Source organism: Chionomys nivalis, chromosome 1 (assembly GCF_950005125.1).
Source record: "Chionomys nivalis chromosome 1, mChiNiv1.1, whole genome shotgun sequence".
Lineage (NCBI taxonomy): Eukaryota > Metazoa > Chordata > Mammalia > Rodentia > Cricetidae > Chionomys > Chionomys nivalis.
Genome location: NC_080086.1, coordinates 60,577,020 through 60,595,165, shown reverse-complemented (window position 1 = coordinate 60,595,165; position 18,146 = coordinate 60,577,020). Strand labels below are relative to the sequence as shown.

Sequence of the window (18,146 nt, the reverse complement as noted above, 5' to 3'; positions counted from 1 at the left end):
AGAGTGGTGTTGGGAAGGCAGGGATGACCCTGTGGTGGGAGACATGCACTGAGGAGACACGGTGCCTGGAAGGGTCTTAACTTTCAGTACCTCTCTGGATGACTTCTGTTTTGTTCTTGTCTACATTCTGGATTATCTATGTGGCTAGGGAATTGTCTGCCCTTGGACGTATAAGAGAAATCATCTGTAGAACGTTCTAGGCTTAGAGCACTGGGGGATACAATGTTACATTAGCTTCTTAGTTAATGGTCTAGTTTATAGGCAAAACTGTATCCTGAAGATTCAAAGCCTGTTGGTAGAGGGCTGGAGAGATGGCTCAGAGGTTAAGAACACTGACTGCTCTTCCAGAGGTCCTGAGTTCAATTCCCAGCAACCACATGGTGGCTCACACCATCTGTAATGAGATCTGGTGCCCTGTTCTGGCCTGTAGGCATCCATGAAGGCAGAATACTGTATACATAATAAATAGATAAATCTTTTAAAAGATGCCTGTTGGCAGAGATGTAGATGATATTCTTTTGTCTTTTTGTCTCCTTTTACTGTGATTTCCTTTGTCTTTCCCTGAAATCAGTACCTTCTACTTAAGGTCTGCTCTGGTGTTGACAGAGGTGCCTATGATTCCATGACCTTTCTTGCCTACAACCTGTTCGCACCTTTGAATCTTAAACACACTCCATGGGACAGCATGTGTGATCGAATCTGGGGGCTGCTGCTCTTTCTTCCAGACTTGTATTGTTTCGTTTTAAAAAGAAAAAAATTGTTTTATCTTACATGTAAGAATGTTTATCTGAATGTATGTTATGCACCACATGTGTTCAGTGCCTGTAGAGGCCAGAAGAGGGTGTTGGATCCCCTGGGACTGGAATTACAGACAATTGTGAGCTGCCATGTAGGTGCCCGGAATCAAACCCAGGTCTTGTGAAGAGCAGCAAGTATTCTTAATTGCCGAACCATCTCTCCAGTCCTGTTCTTTGCTTTTTGATAGATGGCTTTTACATTTAAAAGTAAAATTTTACATTTTGCTATAGTTAGATTTGACATTTTACCTTTTACTTTCTGTCTACTTCTTTCTACTCTCTGTCAATCTCTCTCTTACTGCTTTATTGAACTGTGTCATATTTTAGTTTTTATATGGAATCTTGTTGTGTTAGTGAAGATTATCCTGAACTCAAGTAGTTCTCCTACCTCAGCCTCTTGAGTGCTGGAACTATAGGTTTGAACCGTTGTACCTGACTGACATTTTAATTTTTTAAATAATGATTTTTACAGTGTGTATAAATACATATGTGTGTTTGTTAAACTTTTTCTTTAAGATTAAAAAAAATAACACTTATGCATTTATTTTTCTTTTCGTCTTGAGACAGGTCTCACTATGTAGTCCTGGCTGCCTTGGAACTCACTGTTTAGACTAGGCTGGCCTGGAATTCATAGAGAATACCTGACTCTGTCTCCTAAGTGTTCGTATTATTTTTTGATAATTTTCTGTGTCTATCAGTGTGTGGGTATGTGCATATGAGTGCCGGTGACTGTGGAGGCCATAGGTATGGAATTTCCCTGTAGCTGTAGTTAATGGTGGTTGTGAGCCACTAGCCCTGGGATTCTGGGCACTGATTTGAGTCCTGTGTGAAAGAACACATGATCTTATCTTAACCACTGAGCAATCTCTATGGCCCATCATGTGTTACTTGCTTCTCTGCTTAGAAGCTACTCTGTGAGTTATCATTTACTTCTTAATTCATGAAAATCTACTTTATACTGACTCTGGGGGAACAGAAAATTCACCTGATGTAGCTCTTTGACTTCCTTTTGTTCCACAGCCTGGGAGGCCAGATCCCAGGACTGTACTCAGGGTAGCAAAAAGAATGCCTTCAGAGTATCTGGAACTTAAAAAAAAAAAAATCTTATCTGAGGGCTAGACTTTTCTATTCAAGGGCAAATAAGGAAATACACACACTTTCTGATGGTAAGTTTCTCTTTTACTTCATCTTGAAAAATCTTTCTGAAGATCTCTATCTCCACGTAGTTATACCTCTTTACATACAGATACACATCTCCCTGTGCACACATACATCTCTCTACTACACAGCCACACATCTCTAGACATAGTTACATCTATTTTCACACACTTGCATTCTCCACACATTCTCCATATATTCTCCACACAACTACACACCCTCACACTTCTTTACACAGCCACATCTCTCTCCACACAGCCATGTACTTCTTCCTCCACACACCTCTCTTCTGTACAGCTACATCTTCTGTCTCTCTGTACCCACTCAGCTACATGTCTTCATACTTCTCTCTCTTTGCACATTCAGCTACAGCTCCCTTTTAGCACACACACACACACACACACACACACACGCATGCACGCATGCACATGCACACATATGTCTCACATTTCTCCTTTTACAGCAAAGCCTCTGGACAAATATGAATCGCATTTTCAGGGTCACGCAGCACTTCTTGAGCAAGCAATAAGAAACAGAGCCAATACTGATCACACAGTTTCTCTAGGGAGGTCATGCTGACGGGGCCATGAGTAAAGTAAACACGTAGCTCTGAGTGGTCAGGGTTCCCAGAAAGAAAGTAGCATTGAAATTCAGGACTTAAGCAATGAATAGTTAATTGGCTGAACCTTGAGGTTAGGAGTATGTACAGAAGTCAGTTACTGTAAGGGGTTATGTCTACTAACGTTGATTCATGCCTGACCCTGAATCAGCAATAAACACCTGGGAATTTGTCCTTGTGTATTCATCTCTAGGGACAACCAGTTTGGTTTGAATTAGTTCTGAAGTCTAAAAATAGCTTCCTCTGTGACTGAGAATGCTATTACTTTCCTTTGTCAGTCTGAGTAATGAAAAATATCCTAATATTGTTTCTGTACAGAAATTATACAGTTAAGCAGAAATCATCTTCCTGACCACCCACAGCTATATGTGTGACCAGTAGATGGAGTATATTCACAAGATAAACACACAAGCAGTGGGAAAATACCCATAGCTGTTATTGGGGAAGAAATGTTTTCGGATATGAGAAAAATTACAGACAGACGCAACCAGTCATTTACAGACAGTGACCCCACAGTCTTTTCCAAGTACAGCTCCTCTTCGTGGAGTTATTCATCTGGTAGGTTGAATACTAGTTGTCACCTGCTGTATACTCCCACACCTGTGGCACTTTTGTGCTGTTACCTTGTGTGTGTGTGTGTGTGTGTGTGTGTGTGTGTGTGTGTATGGATCATTCATGGAGTTCTGTGGCAACTAGACACATAGCTACTGATGTTGCTGTCTGTCATTTCATGTCTGATAACGTGAAGAGGGAGAACAGCTGCTGCAGGTCTTGTCTGCCCCCTCTTCTCTCCCATGGATCTGAGTCTGTCCGCCATGCCTTTTCTCGTTTGCTTCTCCCACTTCTGTTACTGGTGTCTAAACTGGCACATTTCTGTCTGCTTTAGGAACAACAATGAAACATTCTATGGTTGCTTTTAAATCACTTAAAAGATGAAAGAGAAGTGGAACGTGCATCATACTGTTTGAGTAACTGTATTCTTGGTTCTTGCCCCCACCCTTTCTCACCCCCCACACCATCACACCTCCACCCCACCCTCATCACACCCCCACCCCATCACACCCCCACCCCATCACACCACCACCCCATCACACCCCACCCCCACCACACTCCCACCCCATCACACCACCACACCCCCACCCCATCACACCACCCCATCACACCCCACCCCCACCACACCCACACCCCATCACACCACCCCATCACACCCCACCCCCACCACACTCCCATCCCATCACACCACCACACCCCCACCCCACTCCCACACCACCCCATCACACCCCACCCCCACCACACTCCCACCCCATCACACCCCACACCCACACCCATCACACCCCACCCCCCACACCACCCCATCCCCATCACACCCCCATCACACCCTACCCCCTTCACACCCCGCCACCATCACACCCCCACTCCACTCACACCCCGCCCCATCACACCCTACCCCCTTCACACCCCACCCCCATCACACCCTACCTCCTTCACACCCCACCCCATCACACCCCACCCCCGTAAATTCAAACCACTGTCAGATGCTGATTCTAATCCTCAGCATTTCTTCAGCTTACCACAGACCTCTCAGTTTGTGTGGCAATGCTCTTCTTTTCCTCTGTCTTTTAAAAAACGTAGATGGCTTTGCTAGGTGTGAAACTGCTGGCTACAAATTGGGCTTTTTGCAGTGTATTCAGTATGGTCCCCCACAGACCTTCCCTGTGTCCCCACCTGCCTTCCCCATGTCCCCCACCTGCCTTCCCCGTGTCCCCCACAGATCTTCCCTGTGTCCCCCACCTGCCTTCCCATGCCCCCCACCTGCCTTCCCGTGCCCCCCACCTGCCTTCCCGTGTCCCCCATGTACCTTCTCTCTCACTCCATGTGCCTCTGGCCTCTGGTTTCTGATGCTACTGAAATCTGTGGGGTGGCACAAACTGTAGACTCAGTACCTGCTAGGCTGAGCCAGGAAGTTTACTTTGAGTTTGAGATCACCCTGGGCTACACAGCAAGACCTTGCCAAAAGCAATGTTATTTCTTTTGCTTGCTTGCTTGCTGTATATCTGGGGAGGAATCTCTGCATATCTTTTGCCTGGTTTTTAGTGGATCATTTGTTTTCCTATTGTAGTATTTGTTGATATTTTACATATTTTGGACATGAGTCCTTTGGTCACATACAATTTTGCAAACATTTTCTCCCCTCAGTAGTGATTTAACAGGACTGTCAAAATGGAATTAACATTGAGATCAGCAACTCCCAGGTTCTCCTCCTGAATATGCTTGCTGCATGGAGTGGCCAATTTACCATAGTAGAGCTCTGGGATTGGGGGCAGGGAGCAGGGGATTAAAAACACCTTTCAAAGGCATTGAATGTGAGAGGCCCTAAGCCATCCAAGCAGGAGGCTGAGTAGGCTGGGGATGATAGATGGCCTAGACTCTGGGGAGTTTGGCAGGAGATGCAGATTTAGGAGGTAATGTGTCTAAGGGTGGCCTTTGGAGGTCTGGCCATGACCAGCTGAGGAAGCCCTGTAAACGGAGAAGTGTGAGCCTAGAGCCAAGCTAGCCCTGGATGTTTCAGTGTTGCGAGAATGGCCAAGATGGGATGGGTCAGGAGCAAGAACATGAGAGCAGAAACCATTGTCAAGAAAGAACCTGGGGGCTTGAGGGGGGCTTTCTATTGATCCCGAGAAAAGTCATCTAGAGGGCAACCCTCCCTTTGACCTCAGGAGGGATATCAAGGACTTGGCCATTGGTCAGGCTGAGGGGTAGGAAGGAGGGAGGTGTAGTGTGGGGCAAGCTGGAACTTGCCGTGTAAGCAGAGGTGGCAAGACTCTAGGCCAGCAGCGTCCTAAAGGTGGGTCCATGATGCTCCTCCATGGACCACACCTGGTGTTGACTCTAACAATTGAAAGCCACCAAGTTTAGGTGACCTCCAGTCACCCCTGATTTCCACACTTCATGCACAGCATGGTTTCTGGTACTGCCATAATGAAGTGCCGAGCGTTGGGCTTCCTCATCAGACAGCTGTGGCTACAGCCCTGGGCTCCGCAAGTCCAAGAGCAAGAGTTGGCAGGGCAGCATCCTCTGCTGCCTCTCCCCCTGCCAGAAGATGCCATTGTATCTGTTCCCCCGCATGATCAGCCCTCTGTGTAGATCTGTATCCTGATTACCTCCGCATATAAGGACAGCAGTCACATAGGGTAGGGTCCATCCTATGACTCCTTCAGAGACCCCGCCTCCAGGGGCTCTCACATTCAGAGACTCGGGGGTTAGTACTTTAGCATTATCATTTGAGGGACAGGTATCAGTGCATAGCAGGGCAAGGCCCCGTGAGCCCCATCCTGGGGCACCATGTAGACAGCACGATATAGCACCCTCTGGTGGACGTGTGGGGAACAGGTGACTGTGCCTTGCCCAGACCCCAGACCTTGACTTCATCTATTCTACCACAGGCTCGCTGGTTGGCCAGAGGCTCTCAGATCACCCTGATGTGAGGAAAATAGGGTTCACAGGTTCCACGGAGGTGGGAAAACACATCATGAAAAGGTAGGTGGGGTAGAAGTCTTTCAGGCCGTGGTGTCTGGGTATAGATGATGCATCCCATAAGCTGGGTCCTGCTTCTTGGGTTTTGGTGAGCATAGCTACCTCCAGCAGTCATGTTAAAACAGATACTGAGTTTTCCACAAGCCCTTGATAGGCCTGTGGGGCTGCTTAGTGGAGGTCACACAACTCAGGGCATTCTGGTACCATGTCACCTCCTACCCCAACAGTGCGGTCCTGATTTGAGATTGCATGAGTATGAACTAGACACCGGTTTGAAAAACTCAACACACTAAAATGTACTTATTCATAACTTTTATATTGATTGCAAGCTGACCTGGCGATGTTTCTGGTAAGTTAGATTAAATGGAATCCATTACAATTGGCTTTCTGTATCTGTGGCTTCCACATGGCGGATTCAAAGAGCTGCAGGTTGGAAATATTTGAGAAAATCAATTTTGCCTACACTGAATGTGTACAACCTTTGTTAGAGTTTCCTAACCAATGCGAGTATCCACAGCCTGCTTACGAGGTGTTAGACCTTGACATCATATAGAGAGCTGTGGGACAGGTGAATGAGTGTAACTTCTGTGCGTATACCTGACTGTCTATTCAGAGTCTCAGCATGAGGGCGCTAGTCTCCACGAGGCTCCCCTGAGTCCTCTGTGGGCAGTGCTGGGGCAGAGGAGCCCATATCCTTGGGTGGTCCAGAACAAGATGACCTCTTCTCCCAGGTCATGCTTGGTGCCTACTTGAGGATGGTGGCATCAGTCAAGTATGAGTCTTGCCCGTGGACACATGTGGTTCCCTGCATCTCTCTGCTTGGTCACTAAAACCCTGAGCTATCCCTCTTCGGCCACAGCTACCCCAGCGGAGGGATGATTCTCTTTAGGGTCTACTCAGTCTGCATTTCCTGGAGCACCGGTTGTGTGCCAGGCACTGGGATGCCATAGGACCCAGACAGATGCATGCTCTGTGGAAGGCCTGCCTTCTCCCGGGTGGAGTCATTCATAAATTTGCAGTGGGACACAGCGGCCGGCAGACACAGGGAGGTGGGGGGTTTCCATGGGAGGATCAGAAAATGACCCTAAGAAGGGAACAGAGTGGAGCCGAGGGGGACATCAGTGAGTGTGAAGGGCCAGGACTGGCCTGGGTGTGAGGGGAACAGGAATGTCCCCCTGGTAGGAGGTGGGAGTGGGTGATGGGGAGAAGGTGGGTCTGGTTTGCACTTTGGAGTCCAGCACACTTGGGACTTGTCTTGTGCACCACCTACAAGCCCCGTGGTCCAGCCCCACCCTCTGTTCCCTGCAGCTGCGCCCTGAGTAATGTGAAGAAAGTTTCCCTGGAGCTGGGCGGGAAGTCGCCCCTTATCATCTTTGCTGACTGTGACCTCAACAAGGCCGTGCAGATGGTGAGTCTGGGCATGGTATAGAGCAGGGATGGGAATAGGATGGAGGACGTGTGGGAGGCCCTGGGCCAGAGGCAGAGGGATAGCAGTGGGGGATCTCTCAGCTACCCTGGTTAACCTAACCTGGTATAGCCATCCATGATGTCACCACAAGTATAGGTAGCATAGCAAGAGACACCCATGGGCAAGGATGTTGCATGCCCTCCACAGTGTGTTCCCAGCATGTCCTGTCATATCATTGAACCAGCTGGACAGATTGGGGACATGAAAAGGCTGCCTGTCTTGGCATGGGTGAAAAGCAAAGTGTCCCTGGATCTCTCAGGCATGACCCTGCTAACAGCCACGACCAATGACCAATGACCCTGTGCAACCATGCCCAGCTTTTCACCTATGCTCTGGGCAGCTACAGGCCAGGCCTGGGCATACCTGTGTGTACAGGGCCAGAAAAGTACCTATCTGTGGTGGCCTCTTAGACTGGCCCGAATGAGGCCTCAGAACAGTGACAGCATGTGGCAAATGCCACGAACGTGGAAGTGGCTCTTGCTATTGGTGTCACTTGATGCCTTGGTCCACTCTCCACTCCCATGCGAGCAAATGAGTCAGACCTGTTCAGCCAGGTCTCCAACTATCTTAGCAGCAGGACCAAGCCTCATGACACCCAACAGAGTCCCGAGAGGAAGTCTAGTCTTGCTCAGTGGGAAGCTGAGGGAGGCCAGGAGCTTCCTTATTCATCTCCCCCATGAGCCCGACAGTCCGGGATCTTGGCTCAGTTCAAAGTGTGGCTGCTGCTTCTGAGCCCTGCACATAACTGGGGGCCTGTGCCAACTGTTGGGCTGAATCATGCGGACTAGAAGAGCTGGACTGGACTCTGCACCCCGCCCTTGGCTTCCTGCTGTCGGCTTCTTGGCTCCTAGCATGTCCGAGCAGATTTCCTGCACTCCTGCACGTTCTTCCCTAGAACTAGGGCTGTGCCTCTCCGTCCTGCTCTCCAACCTGCTAACGCGCAGTCTGGTACCTCTCCAGTCGGGTCCCAAGGAGACCTGGTACCTTTTGGGCCACCCAGTGAGTCTACCCATGGACCAGGGGTCCAGGAAAGCTCAGACTCACCCGATATATTATTCTCCATTGTTTGTCTTGTGAACAGCATCCTTATGCTAATGAGGTCTCTATGTGGCTCCCTCTTATCATGTGGCCTTGTGTCCTCACTCCCACCGCCACCTCTTGCCTCTACAGGCTGAGGATTGCACAGGACCTATGCGCCCAGTGTGGGTCAAGCCTGTCCCATGGGAGGAAGGCAGAATGCAGGCACACCCACTCTTCCCTGAGAAGAGTTAACAGTCCTGGTGGGCAGTGGGGTGTAAGCTCTTGGAGATCTGTAACCTGGCATTTTTGCACTTCTCTGAAGGGCATGAGCTCCGTTTTCTTCAACAAAGGAGAGAACTGCATTGCGGCGGGCCGGCTCTTTGTGGAGGACTCCATCCATGACCAGTTCTTGCAGAAAGTGGTAAGTTCCAGGCTAGAGTCTGAGCCGGAGGGGCAGGCTGCGAGAGATGCAGTGGTGCAGAGTAAGGAGGGCCTGGGCTCCTCTCGTTGGGTACCACCCACTAGAGGATCCTTGGAGAACTCTATTGAGTCTTCAGCTCAAACTGACATAACCAAAGGGCCTGTGGGCAGAGGGTACCTAGCTCTAGTGCTTGCCCAGGCTTTGGTCCCATTCTCAGAACCACCAAAAAGGAGCATTCTCTGAAAGTAGAGCCTAGGATGAGGACCAACTGTACAGGATTCACAAGGGCTTACCCTCTTAAGTGTGAGGTCATAGGAGGCCCAGGAAAGTACTGTGCAAAGGACAGGAGAGCAAGGACCTGGCCTCAGGACCCCTGGCAGCATCCCTGGAGCAGGAAGTACCCTGTGCAGGTGCCCAGAATCAAGAGTCTAGACTTTGCCCATGCCCCTAATGTTAAGCAGTGGTTGCTACAAGCTGGCCGTTTGGTGAGGGGGCAGCTTCTGCCACCTTCTGGGGACCCGACAGGTGCCAAGCAGCAGCTCCCACTGGAGTTACTGGGTAATGTAACAAAATCCCAAAGGGCAGACTGAGGCCAGCTCCAGGAACAAATGGGTCTTCTTGGCCCTGTAGGACTGTATGATTTGCTTGTTGTTTGTTTGTGGTGCTGGAACCCAGGGCCTTGGCTAGTGAGATGATTGGTCTGCCACTGAGCCCCAGTCCCAGCAAGGAATGTCTTTAATTCTTGACTTTGGGGGTTCTCTGTGAACTGGTGTCATTGTGACCAGCCTCATCCTGTGAGGCTGACAGGTACAGACAGACACTTCTCTAACATAAAACCAGAGAGGGACAACTTCCAACTGTTAGACTAAAGTTACAGGAAGGGCACCGGTTGGCCTAGCCAGAGACCCCGCCCATCCACAGTCTAGACAATGGTGTCGCTGTGGCAACTGTAAGCCCATCCTGGATCACGGCGATCAGGCAGGAACCCAACAGAAAAGTGCAGGGATGCTGAGGGGGGGGCAGTGGCAAGTCTGTCTGTCACTTTACATACATTGTGGCTAGGACACCCTGAGAAAAGGGTGGGGTACCATGGTCATTTTGGAACATTTCCTGGGGAAAGGCCTGTGTTACAGATGACAGGAGAAGCAAAGTTTGCTCTAGCTCACAGTTTCGGGGTACATGATACTTGGCCCCATTGCACCGGGCTTGTGGTGAGGCCCAGTGTCGTGGTAGAGTGCACTGCAGAGCAAACACGCACTTCATGGCTCTGGGAAGCAGAAGAGAGGAAGGGGCCAGGGTCCCCATATGGCCTTCAGGGGGACGACTCCAGTGACCTCATCCCTCCTGCTATGTCCTATCTCCTAAAGGTCCCACCACATCCCAACAGGTCCCCTCTGCCTGGCAACCAAGCCTTTAACACATGGGCCTTGGGAGGACACCAGGACCAAGCAGAATAGTCAGGAATAGGTCTGAGTTGAAGGTGACAAGGACAGGAAAGTGCTGAGCAGCATTGCTGTGCGACAAATGACACCTGACACCCAGTAGCCGCCGAGCTCACCTGGCTCACAGTCTGTCCAGTCTAGGGCGAACCCTGAAGTGAATGAGGGTGGACACAACTTTGCCTGATCCTTAGACTCCAGCTCAGAAGCCTGGGAGCCAGTCCACACAAGAGAAGGACTGGGGCCGACCTTCCCAGAGGCCAAACAGATCTGTCATTGACCGTTGATTGACCAGTGAATGATTGGCCATTGATTCTGTACAACTGTGTTTTCTTTCTTCATCCTGCATCCTGATTCATTGTTTTAAAAAAGATTATTTTATGTGGATGTGTGTTTCTCCTGCATGTGTGTATGTACACTTCATGCTTGGTGTCTGCAGAGGTCAGAAGACGCCACTGGCTCCCCTGGAACTGGAGTTACACATCTTTGTGTGCCCCAACTCATTTTCTGTCCTTCTGACATCCAAACTCCAGAGTCATTAGGTCACTTCCTGTCACTCCGCAGTGATACCCCAGTAGCATCTTTATGTTCCAAAGCCTATGCTTACTTTGAAGGTGGCAGAAGCGGGGGAAAGGCTTCCCAGAGGGGGCCACTCCCAAAGGATTTGTTGAAGCAGAGGAAAATGAAAGCAGCGGTAGGTAGACTTGAGCCTTGGACCCTTCTCTCTGTCTAGTGTCCCTCTGTCTGTCACTGAGACTCCTGTAGTAGATAGGTTTGGACTCAGACTGGGGAAGCCCCCTTAGCTGGGAAATGGCTTCCACACATTCTTCAAGGAGCTGTGGTCAGTATAAACGGCAGAGGTGGGAGCTGTCCCAGGGCTGACTGTGGCACTGAGCACGACCTGACCCGAGGACTTTCTGCAGGTGGAGGAAGTGGGGAAGATGAAAATCGGCAACCCCCTGGACAGAGACACCAACCATGGCCCGCAGAACCACGAGGCCCACCTGAAGAAGCTGGTGGAGTATTGCCAGCGTGGTGTGAAGGAAGGGGCCACGCTGGTCTGTGGTGGGAACCAAGTCCCGAGGCCAGGTCAGTCAAGTTCTCCATCTCACTCGGGTAAACTGAGGCAGCAAATACTAGACCTCTGGTTTTCAACCCAGCCCTAACTGGACATAGCTGAAGGCCAAGTACCAGTGTGGGCAGGATCCAGGCCTCCAGTTCAAATTGGGATCTTGGATGTAATGGGCCTTGGCTGTTTGGTCACCCTCTTGACCCAGGTCTGGAACTGGGAAGGTGAGGGAGAGTCCAGAACATCCCTCAGTGCTGGCGTAATCCGCTGTGCAGGGTGTTGCTATTGCATCACTCTGGCCTGGCGTCAGTCTCCTCTGACTTGAGTTCAAGGTTCTCACTCTTTGGTTTCTCTTCTGAGCAGTTGTTTTGTGTGTTGTGTAACTTCTGGGAAGACATGAACTAATGCCCACTCACCCCAGATAGGGAACCAGTGGCCACCGAAAGAGATGGCCCTGTCCATGTCTAGCTTAGTGAGCCAGTGAGTTTATTGGGGTCACTCACAGGAGCATGAATGGCTCAAAGGCACAGAGCCTGGTGTCGACTCCCAAAAGCTGCATCCTGGAACAACTTGGAGGCAGCTCCACTGCCATCTCGTCTCCCTTTTCACTGCTTAGTGAGCGGGTGGCAGGGGCCTTATGTATCTCAGGTCATTTGCTTGAGTGTTGTGAGCCTCCTTCCTCCCTCCAGGGAATGCTTTAGTTGCTAGGCAACAGGTGGCAATGCCACAGTGTCCTACCACTGGTGGCCAGCTGCCCTTAGCTAGAAGTGAGCCTTTGCCTGGAGTGGCCCATCTTTGAGATGGTGCAGATCTTCATAGACACATGGCTTAGGTCACCCATCTAGAGCTCCTGATACAGCCAGAATTAGGTACCTGAATGGCACCAGGCACTTGGCTTCAATAATCATCTCACTGAATGTCTTAGTTACTTTGCTGTGGCTGTGAAGACACCATGACCAAGGCAACTTATTGAAGTGTTTATTGGGGGCTTACAGATTCAGGGGGTGAATCCATGACCATCATGGTGGGGAGCCGGGAGCAGGCAGGCAGTTATGGCACTGGAGCAGTAGCTGAGAGCTCACATCTTGAGATAACATCTATGAGGCAGGGAGAGCTGACAGAGAATGGTGTGGGCATTTGAAACCCTACAGCCTGCCCCCAGATACACACCTCCATAACAAGGCCACACTTCCTAGTCCTTCCCAAGCACTTCCACCAGCTGGGGACCAAGCATTAAAATACATGAGCCTATAGGGCCCATTCTTATTGAAACAAGCAGTGTCTGACCCCGACACACTTGCTTCTCTGGAATCTACTCAGTTCTAGGCACTCAAACCAGGGGAGCAGAAGCCACATGGATGGAGCCTTGTGCTGCCTGCCCACAGCACTGCAGCTCCACACCCTGCCTGCCTTTGCTGTCTGCTCCACACAGAGGAGGCTCTCGTTAACTGATTGAATTGAAGAGGGGAAGAAAGGACACACCCCTCTTTCTGACCCCTTGATTTTCATTCTCTTCTGGTTCTGTTAAGTTTGGCACCTCATTTATACATTGATTCTCCTGCATCCCTGCCACCTTCTGTAGCTTATCCTGCCAAGTGTCCCCGTGAGTCATTGACCCTCTGTTTCTTCACCCTCTGAGAGTTCTTGGGTTCCAATGCTCAGCAGTGCCCTTCTGCTTCAGGGGAAAGTTCCCCGATTGCCTCCATGGCCCCATTTGCAGACGATGTGAGTTGCCCCCACCCACCATCTCCTGCACTCTTTCTAGATGCTTCTCATCTTCTGCTATCTGCATTTGCTGCTCCTCAGCTTGGCAAACAGCTCCCCAGTGTCCCAACCAGAGAACAACTCATCATTTAGCTCATGTGAAGCAAACTTCCCTGTATCACCAATGTGGGAGTTCCCTAAGGCTGGGGACAGCATGGCAAGCCCTAGCGGGGGGTGGGCTGCAAAGTTTGGGGTAAGCACTGTTCACAGAGCAGAGAGAGGGATCCAGTGGGGCTAGTACACCCCCTGGGAATATGAGGGCAGCGCTTCTTTTCTCTGAACAGTAAGGTGGAGAATTTTTTAGAACCCAATCAAGAATAGGACAGATCAGGGCTGACTCTTCTTGGCCAATTCTACCTGAAAGGCAGAAGATGAGGCGCCTGGGTCTATAGTGAAAAGAGTGTTGTGTGAGCCAGGCCCTGGCTAGAATAGGGAGGAGACAGTCAGGGACCTGCACCTCCTACATGCCTCAGGCCACTGTCTCCCCTACAGGCTTCTTCTTTCAGCCAACCGTCTTCACCAACGTGGAGGACCACATGTACATTGCTAAAGAGGAGTCCTTCGGGCCCATCATGATCATCTCTCGGTTTGCTGACGGGTATGTGATTCACCACACCTTTCAGTGTAGATGGAAGTTTCTGTCCCTCCTGGTCCTACAGCCATTCAGTCCCAAAGAAATACATAGGGGCTTATATTAATTATAAACTGCTTGGTCTATTAGCTCAGGCTTACCATTAACTACCTCTTACAACTTAAATTAACCCATAATTCTTGTCTATGTTTAGCCATGTGGCTTGGTATCTTCTCTCAGTGAGACATTCTCATCTTGCTTCCTCTGCATCTGGGTGACAACTATGTCTCTTATTTCCTCTTCCCAAAATTCTCTTAGTCTGGTTGCCCCACCCATAGTTCCTGCCTGGATATTGGGCAATCAGCATTTTATTAAACCAGTATGGGTTTAATAAATCTTTACAGTGTACAAAAGCATTATCCTACAGCATCTCAGGGCTTTTTCTCTGTGTCTGGAGTTTTGACATCAACTGTCAGAGATGGTCCATAAGAAGGAAACCAAGTTAGTGAAGAGCCTATACATAGTGCCTGGGCTACCTACATAGGCCTCTTGAAAAACATGGGGCTCCCTTTGCCCTCCCTCTCCTGGGCCAGGATGGCCTCCAGGCCTAGATGAATAAAAGGCGATTTCCTTGCATGTCCCTGCTTCCCTGTGTTCGTCCTCCATTTCTGGTATTACTTACAGCCTGCCCGGGTCTTGTTCTTATAGTGTCCTGCTAAGAACTAACCTGGTCCTGTCCAAATGGCCTGGGTCAACTGTGGCATTGGGTCTTAATCATGAATGAGCCCATGCTTCAGGTTGGTTGGATGGAGTGAGCCTGTCTCAGCTCTGTGCTACATCTGGACTTGCCTGGTACAAAGGAAGCTCACCTGGGCTTGGGCTATCCCTCCATGGCAGCTTCAGGTCCCTGGCCTGGAGCCCAGGTCCCATGGAAGCCAGCTGGAGGCAGCAAAGCTCCTCCGGAGCTAGCCTCAGAACACACCCCGGCCCAGGAGCCATCCGGACCACCAGGTTAAAGAGAAGCAAGGGTCCGCTCCTGTGGAGGAACTACAGCTCTGTGGACGCATTTGACCAGCCACACCTTTTCCTCACTCATTTTTCAGGCAAAATGACAGTTTTGTCTTCACCTTTTCCAACTAGTTGTCACGATGTGACTACCATCACCAGCTGATGCTGACTGCAGTAGACAGATTTCACAGTCTCTGCCAGGCAGACGCGACCTCAGCTCTGAGGTCTGATGTCTGCTGAATGCTCAGTCTACCTCTGCCTAAAGCTGCCTCTCTGGGCTCCCTTCCTGCACGAGGCCCCCTGCCCAGATCTGCTCTGTGAAATATTTAACTACGCCCCCGACCCTCCTCGTCTTTCTCTCTGCTGCCCCCTTCTGCAATCTCATCACAGGTTTTTCATTTGGGGATCTCCTGGCCGAGGAGCATGGTCTTAGACACTTTGGGGAAGCAGATTCTGATTTTCCCTTGTCCCCAGTCCAAAAATGGGTGCTTGGAGCATCCCTCAGGGAGTTCTTGCACTTCCCCCACAGGGACGTGGATGCTGTGCTGTCTCGGGCCAATGCCACAGAGTTTGGCCTGGCCTCTGGTGTCTTCACCCGGGATATCAACAAGGCCCTGTATGTCAGTGACAAACTCCAGGCGGGCACTGTGTTTGTCAACACCTACAACAAGACAGATGTGGCCGCGCCCTTCGGAGGATTCAAACAGTCTGGATTTGGCAAAGATCTGGGTAACTAAACCCTGTCACTGGGGCTACTTTTATGTATTCACTCAGCAAACACCCGCCAAAGGCCACCAAGTGCCAGGTTCTGTCCCCAGTGCTGGGGTGTCTCGTTGGACAAGATAGCTGGTAGCTGCTCAGTTCTTGCTGGGAGGGGGGACCTTTAGGGGCCAATGTCATTGTTGAGACAGCAGGCAGAAGTAGAAAGAATATATACAGGAGATTCCAGTCACAGGGTGGGCAGGAAGACAACTTCTTGGCTGCTGGTAGCCAGCCAGCAGGGCACCCATCCTACCTGTGTTACCATTACAATGTGGTAGGGAGGCAGGAAGGGTACTAGAATGGCTGCCCCAGATTGGTTCTGCATTCCCCTACCTGCACTGGAGTCCAAACCCATAGCTTACTACAGGACGACCTGGGTTGGGTATGTGGCTTCCCTGGGGCCTTGGTTTCTCATCTGTGGAGAGAGCGAGGCTGCCCGCAGGTGTGCTCATCTCAGAGATCCCCTGAAAGGAACACGGTAGCTTTCCCAGCGATGTGTGTTTTCTCGCAGGAGAGGCAGCCCTGAACGAGTACCTGCGGGTCAAGACTGTGACTTTTGAGTACTGAAGCCAGGTCACCATGGTGCTTCTGTATCCTGCTGGCCTCCCCTCAGGGACCCTGGCCCCTGTCTGGTGGCTGAGAACCCTTCTGTCACAGCACCACCCCCTTGCGTCTCTGGAGCTATCACCCTGCACCGCTGGGTGACAGGACACCCTCGGAGCAATCCGAAGTGGCTCCAAGTGGAGTGAGCAGTCATGGCCAGGATGAATAAAGATGTGAGCAGGGGTCGCTTTCACTTTGTGTCACGGCTCTGTCTGTGGGTGCTCCAGATGGTCCCAGAAATCACCCTGAGTCTGGGGCATATAGCATCACTTGGCCTGCAGAGACTGAACCTTAGCGGGTACACAGAAGGAAATGCGTGTGTCAGCACCCGCCTCCAAAGGCAAGAGCTGAGAAGGGGGACTTGGCGGGGGTGGGGTGGGGCGGGGGGGCGGCGGAGGTAAGCCCTGGGCCATGAAGCAGCCCGTTCTCCTCTGCAAGAACCCCAGTCCTCACCAGCCACTCAGTGAACTGGAGCCTGCGGTGGGAGCTTCACCCTGTTTGGCATCTAAGACCTGGGCAGCACCCTTGTCTTCTACCATCTGTGTTTCTCATCATCTTACACCACCCCACCTCAGCCGGGAGCACAGGCCCCACAAGCCTTCTGCCACCTGTGTGCCCACCCGAGGCCCTTTTCCCCACACCCTCATCCTGGGGGTCCCACACACCACAGACTTGCCGTTGCCTTGGTTTCTCCAATATGCTCACTCTTCTTGACATGCCAACCACTGTCACCTCTCTCTGGCTCTGTCTTTCTGGGTCCAAACATTTTTAAAGGTTTCTCCGATCTTCATCAGATCCCCCGACCAGGCAGGGAGTGACCTAGTGACCTGTGCTGGTTTGGGAAAGTTCAACCAGGCCTATGTGGTGTCCTGGCCTTGCTCCACATCCCTGCCCATCCCTTAAGCACAGCGCAAGTCTCATAATGACCCCTGATCAGTGAGAAGCCGCATATCTGATATAGGTCCCAGAAGATGGGTTTAGGAGTTCCTGTCACCTACCATGCCGTAAGTGATGTGGTGGAAGCACATCACACCTGGATTTCGGGTGGAGCTGTGGAAACCCCCCTGCATCGCTGCTGGAGTGAAGTAACAGTGGCTCACAGCGGCACAGTCACTGGCCGTGTGTTCTCTAAGATAATCAGCACAGTTCTCAGCTTATCCCAGACTCAAAGTGACATAGGAGGTAGGTTTTCTGACAGCATGTGTGAGCAATTGTGGTAGAGGCAATGGTAACCACAATAGACTGGTGAGTGCTGGATGCCATGCAGGCCTCTAAGTCCTCCCCACACATCTGTATTGTGCATGCTGTGGTCCAGGGAAGAAGGAATGACTAGACCACTGAGGCAGAGACGCTAGCTTGCTCAGGTCCTGCAGCTGCTATGACACTGCTTTTCCCTTCCCAGATCATGAGACCCTTGAAGCCATTGCTATGCAGTGACTCACTGTCAGAAACCCAGGTCCTGAGTCTCCTGGAATTGGTCCCAGGGCCTTAATTCTCAGACCACAGCTATGGGACACCAGTTCCTAATGGGAAATCCATACCCCGTGTGTGGGTACTCTACCCCATGTAACGGGTGAGATGGGCTGTGCCCAGGGCTCACTATGCTGATGCTGTAGCCTCTCAGAGGTCTTCTTACAGGTATGAAACGAATGTGGCTCCCTCCACTAGGCTTGTTCTGGTGTGTGTGTGTGTGTGTGTGTGTGTGTGTGTGTGTGTGTTGGGGAGTCCTTCTGGAATGTTTCCCCAGCAGGGCCCCTGCTTTGAGTATGTCCGTCCTTGCTTCCTGATGCCCACCGAAGGGAAAGGCGTGCTTCCACTGTTCATTTCTAAGTGCAATAAGGACTTACCACTGTGCCCATTTTTAAGGGTGTCGTTTAGCAACACTAAATACCACCCCGTCATTTCCAACCACC

At 50.8% G+C, this 18,146-nt stretch overlaps 1 protein-coding gene across 1 annotated transcript in view; it reads left to right on the top strand.

Annotated features, from left to right (window-relative positions):
* The window catches only part of Aldh1l1 (aldehyde dehydrogenase 1 family member L1), a 47,759-nt gene extending 31,348 nt beyond the window's left edge, over positions 1 to 16,411 (top strand). The window contains exons 17-23 of the mRNA XM_057767896.1: positions 6,018 to 6,111; positions 7,417 to 7,516; positions 8,919 to 9,017; positions 11,380 to 11,545; positions 13,782 to 13,887; positions 15,398 to 15,597; positions 16,142 to 16,411. Coding sequence (XP_057623879.1) covers positions 6,018 to 6,111; positions 7,417 to 7,516; positions 8,919 to 9,017; positions 11,380 to 11,545; positions 13,782 to 13,887; positions 15,398 to 15,597; positions 16,142 to 16,197 — 821 coding nt within the window. The 3' untranslated portion in view covers positions 16,198 to 16,411. The remainder of the gene's footprint in view (positions 1 to 6,017; positions 6,112 to 7,416; positions 7,517 to 8,918; positions 9,018 to 11,379; positions 11,546 to 13,781; positions 13,888 to 15,397; positions 15,598 to 16,141) is intronic.
* The last annotated feature ends 1,735 nt before the right edge of the window (positions 16,412 to 18,146 follow it).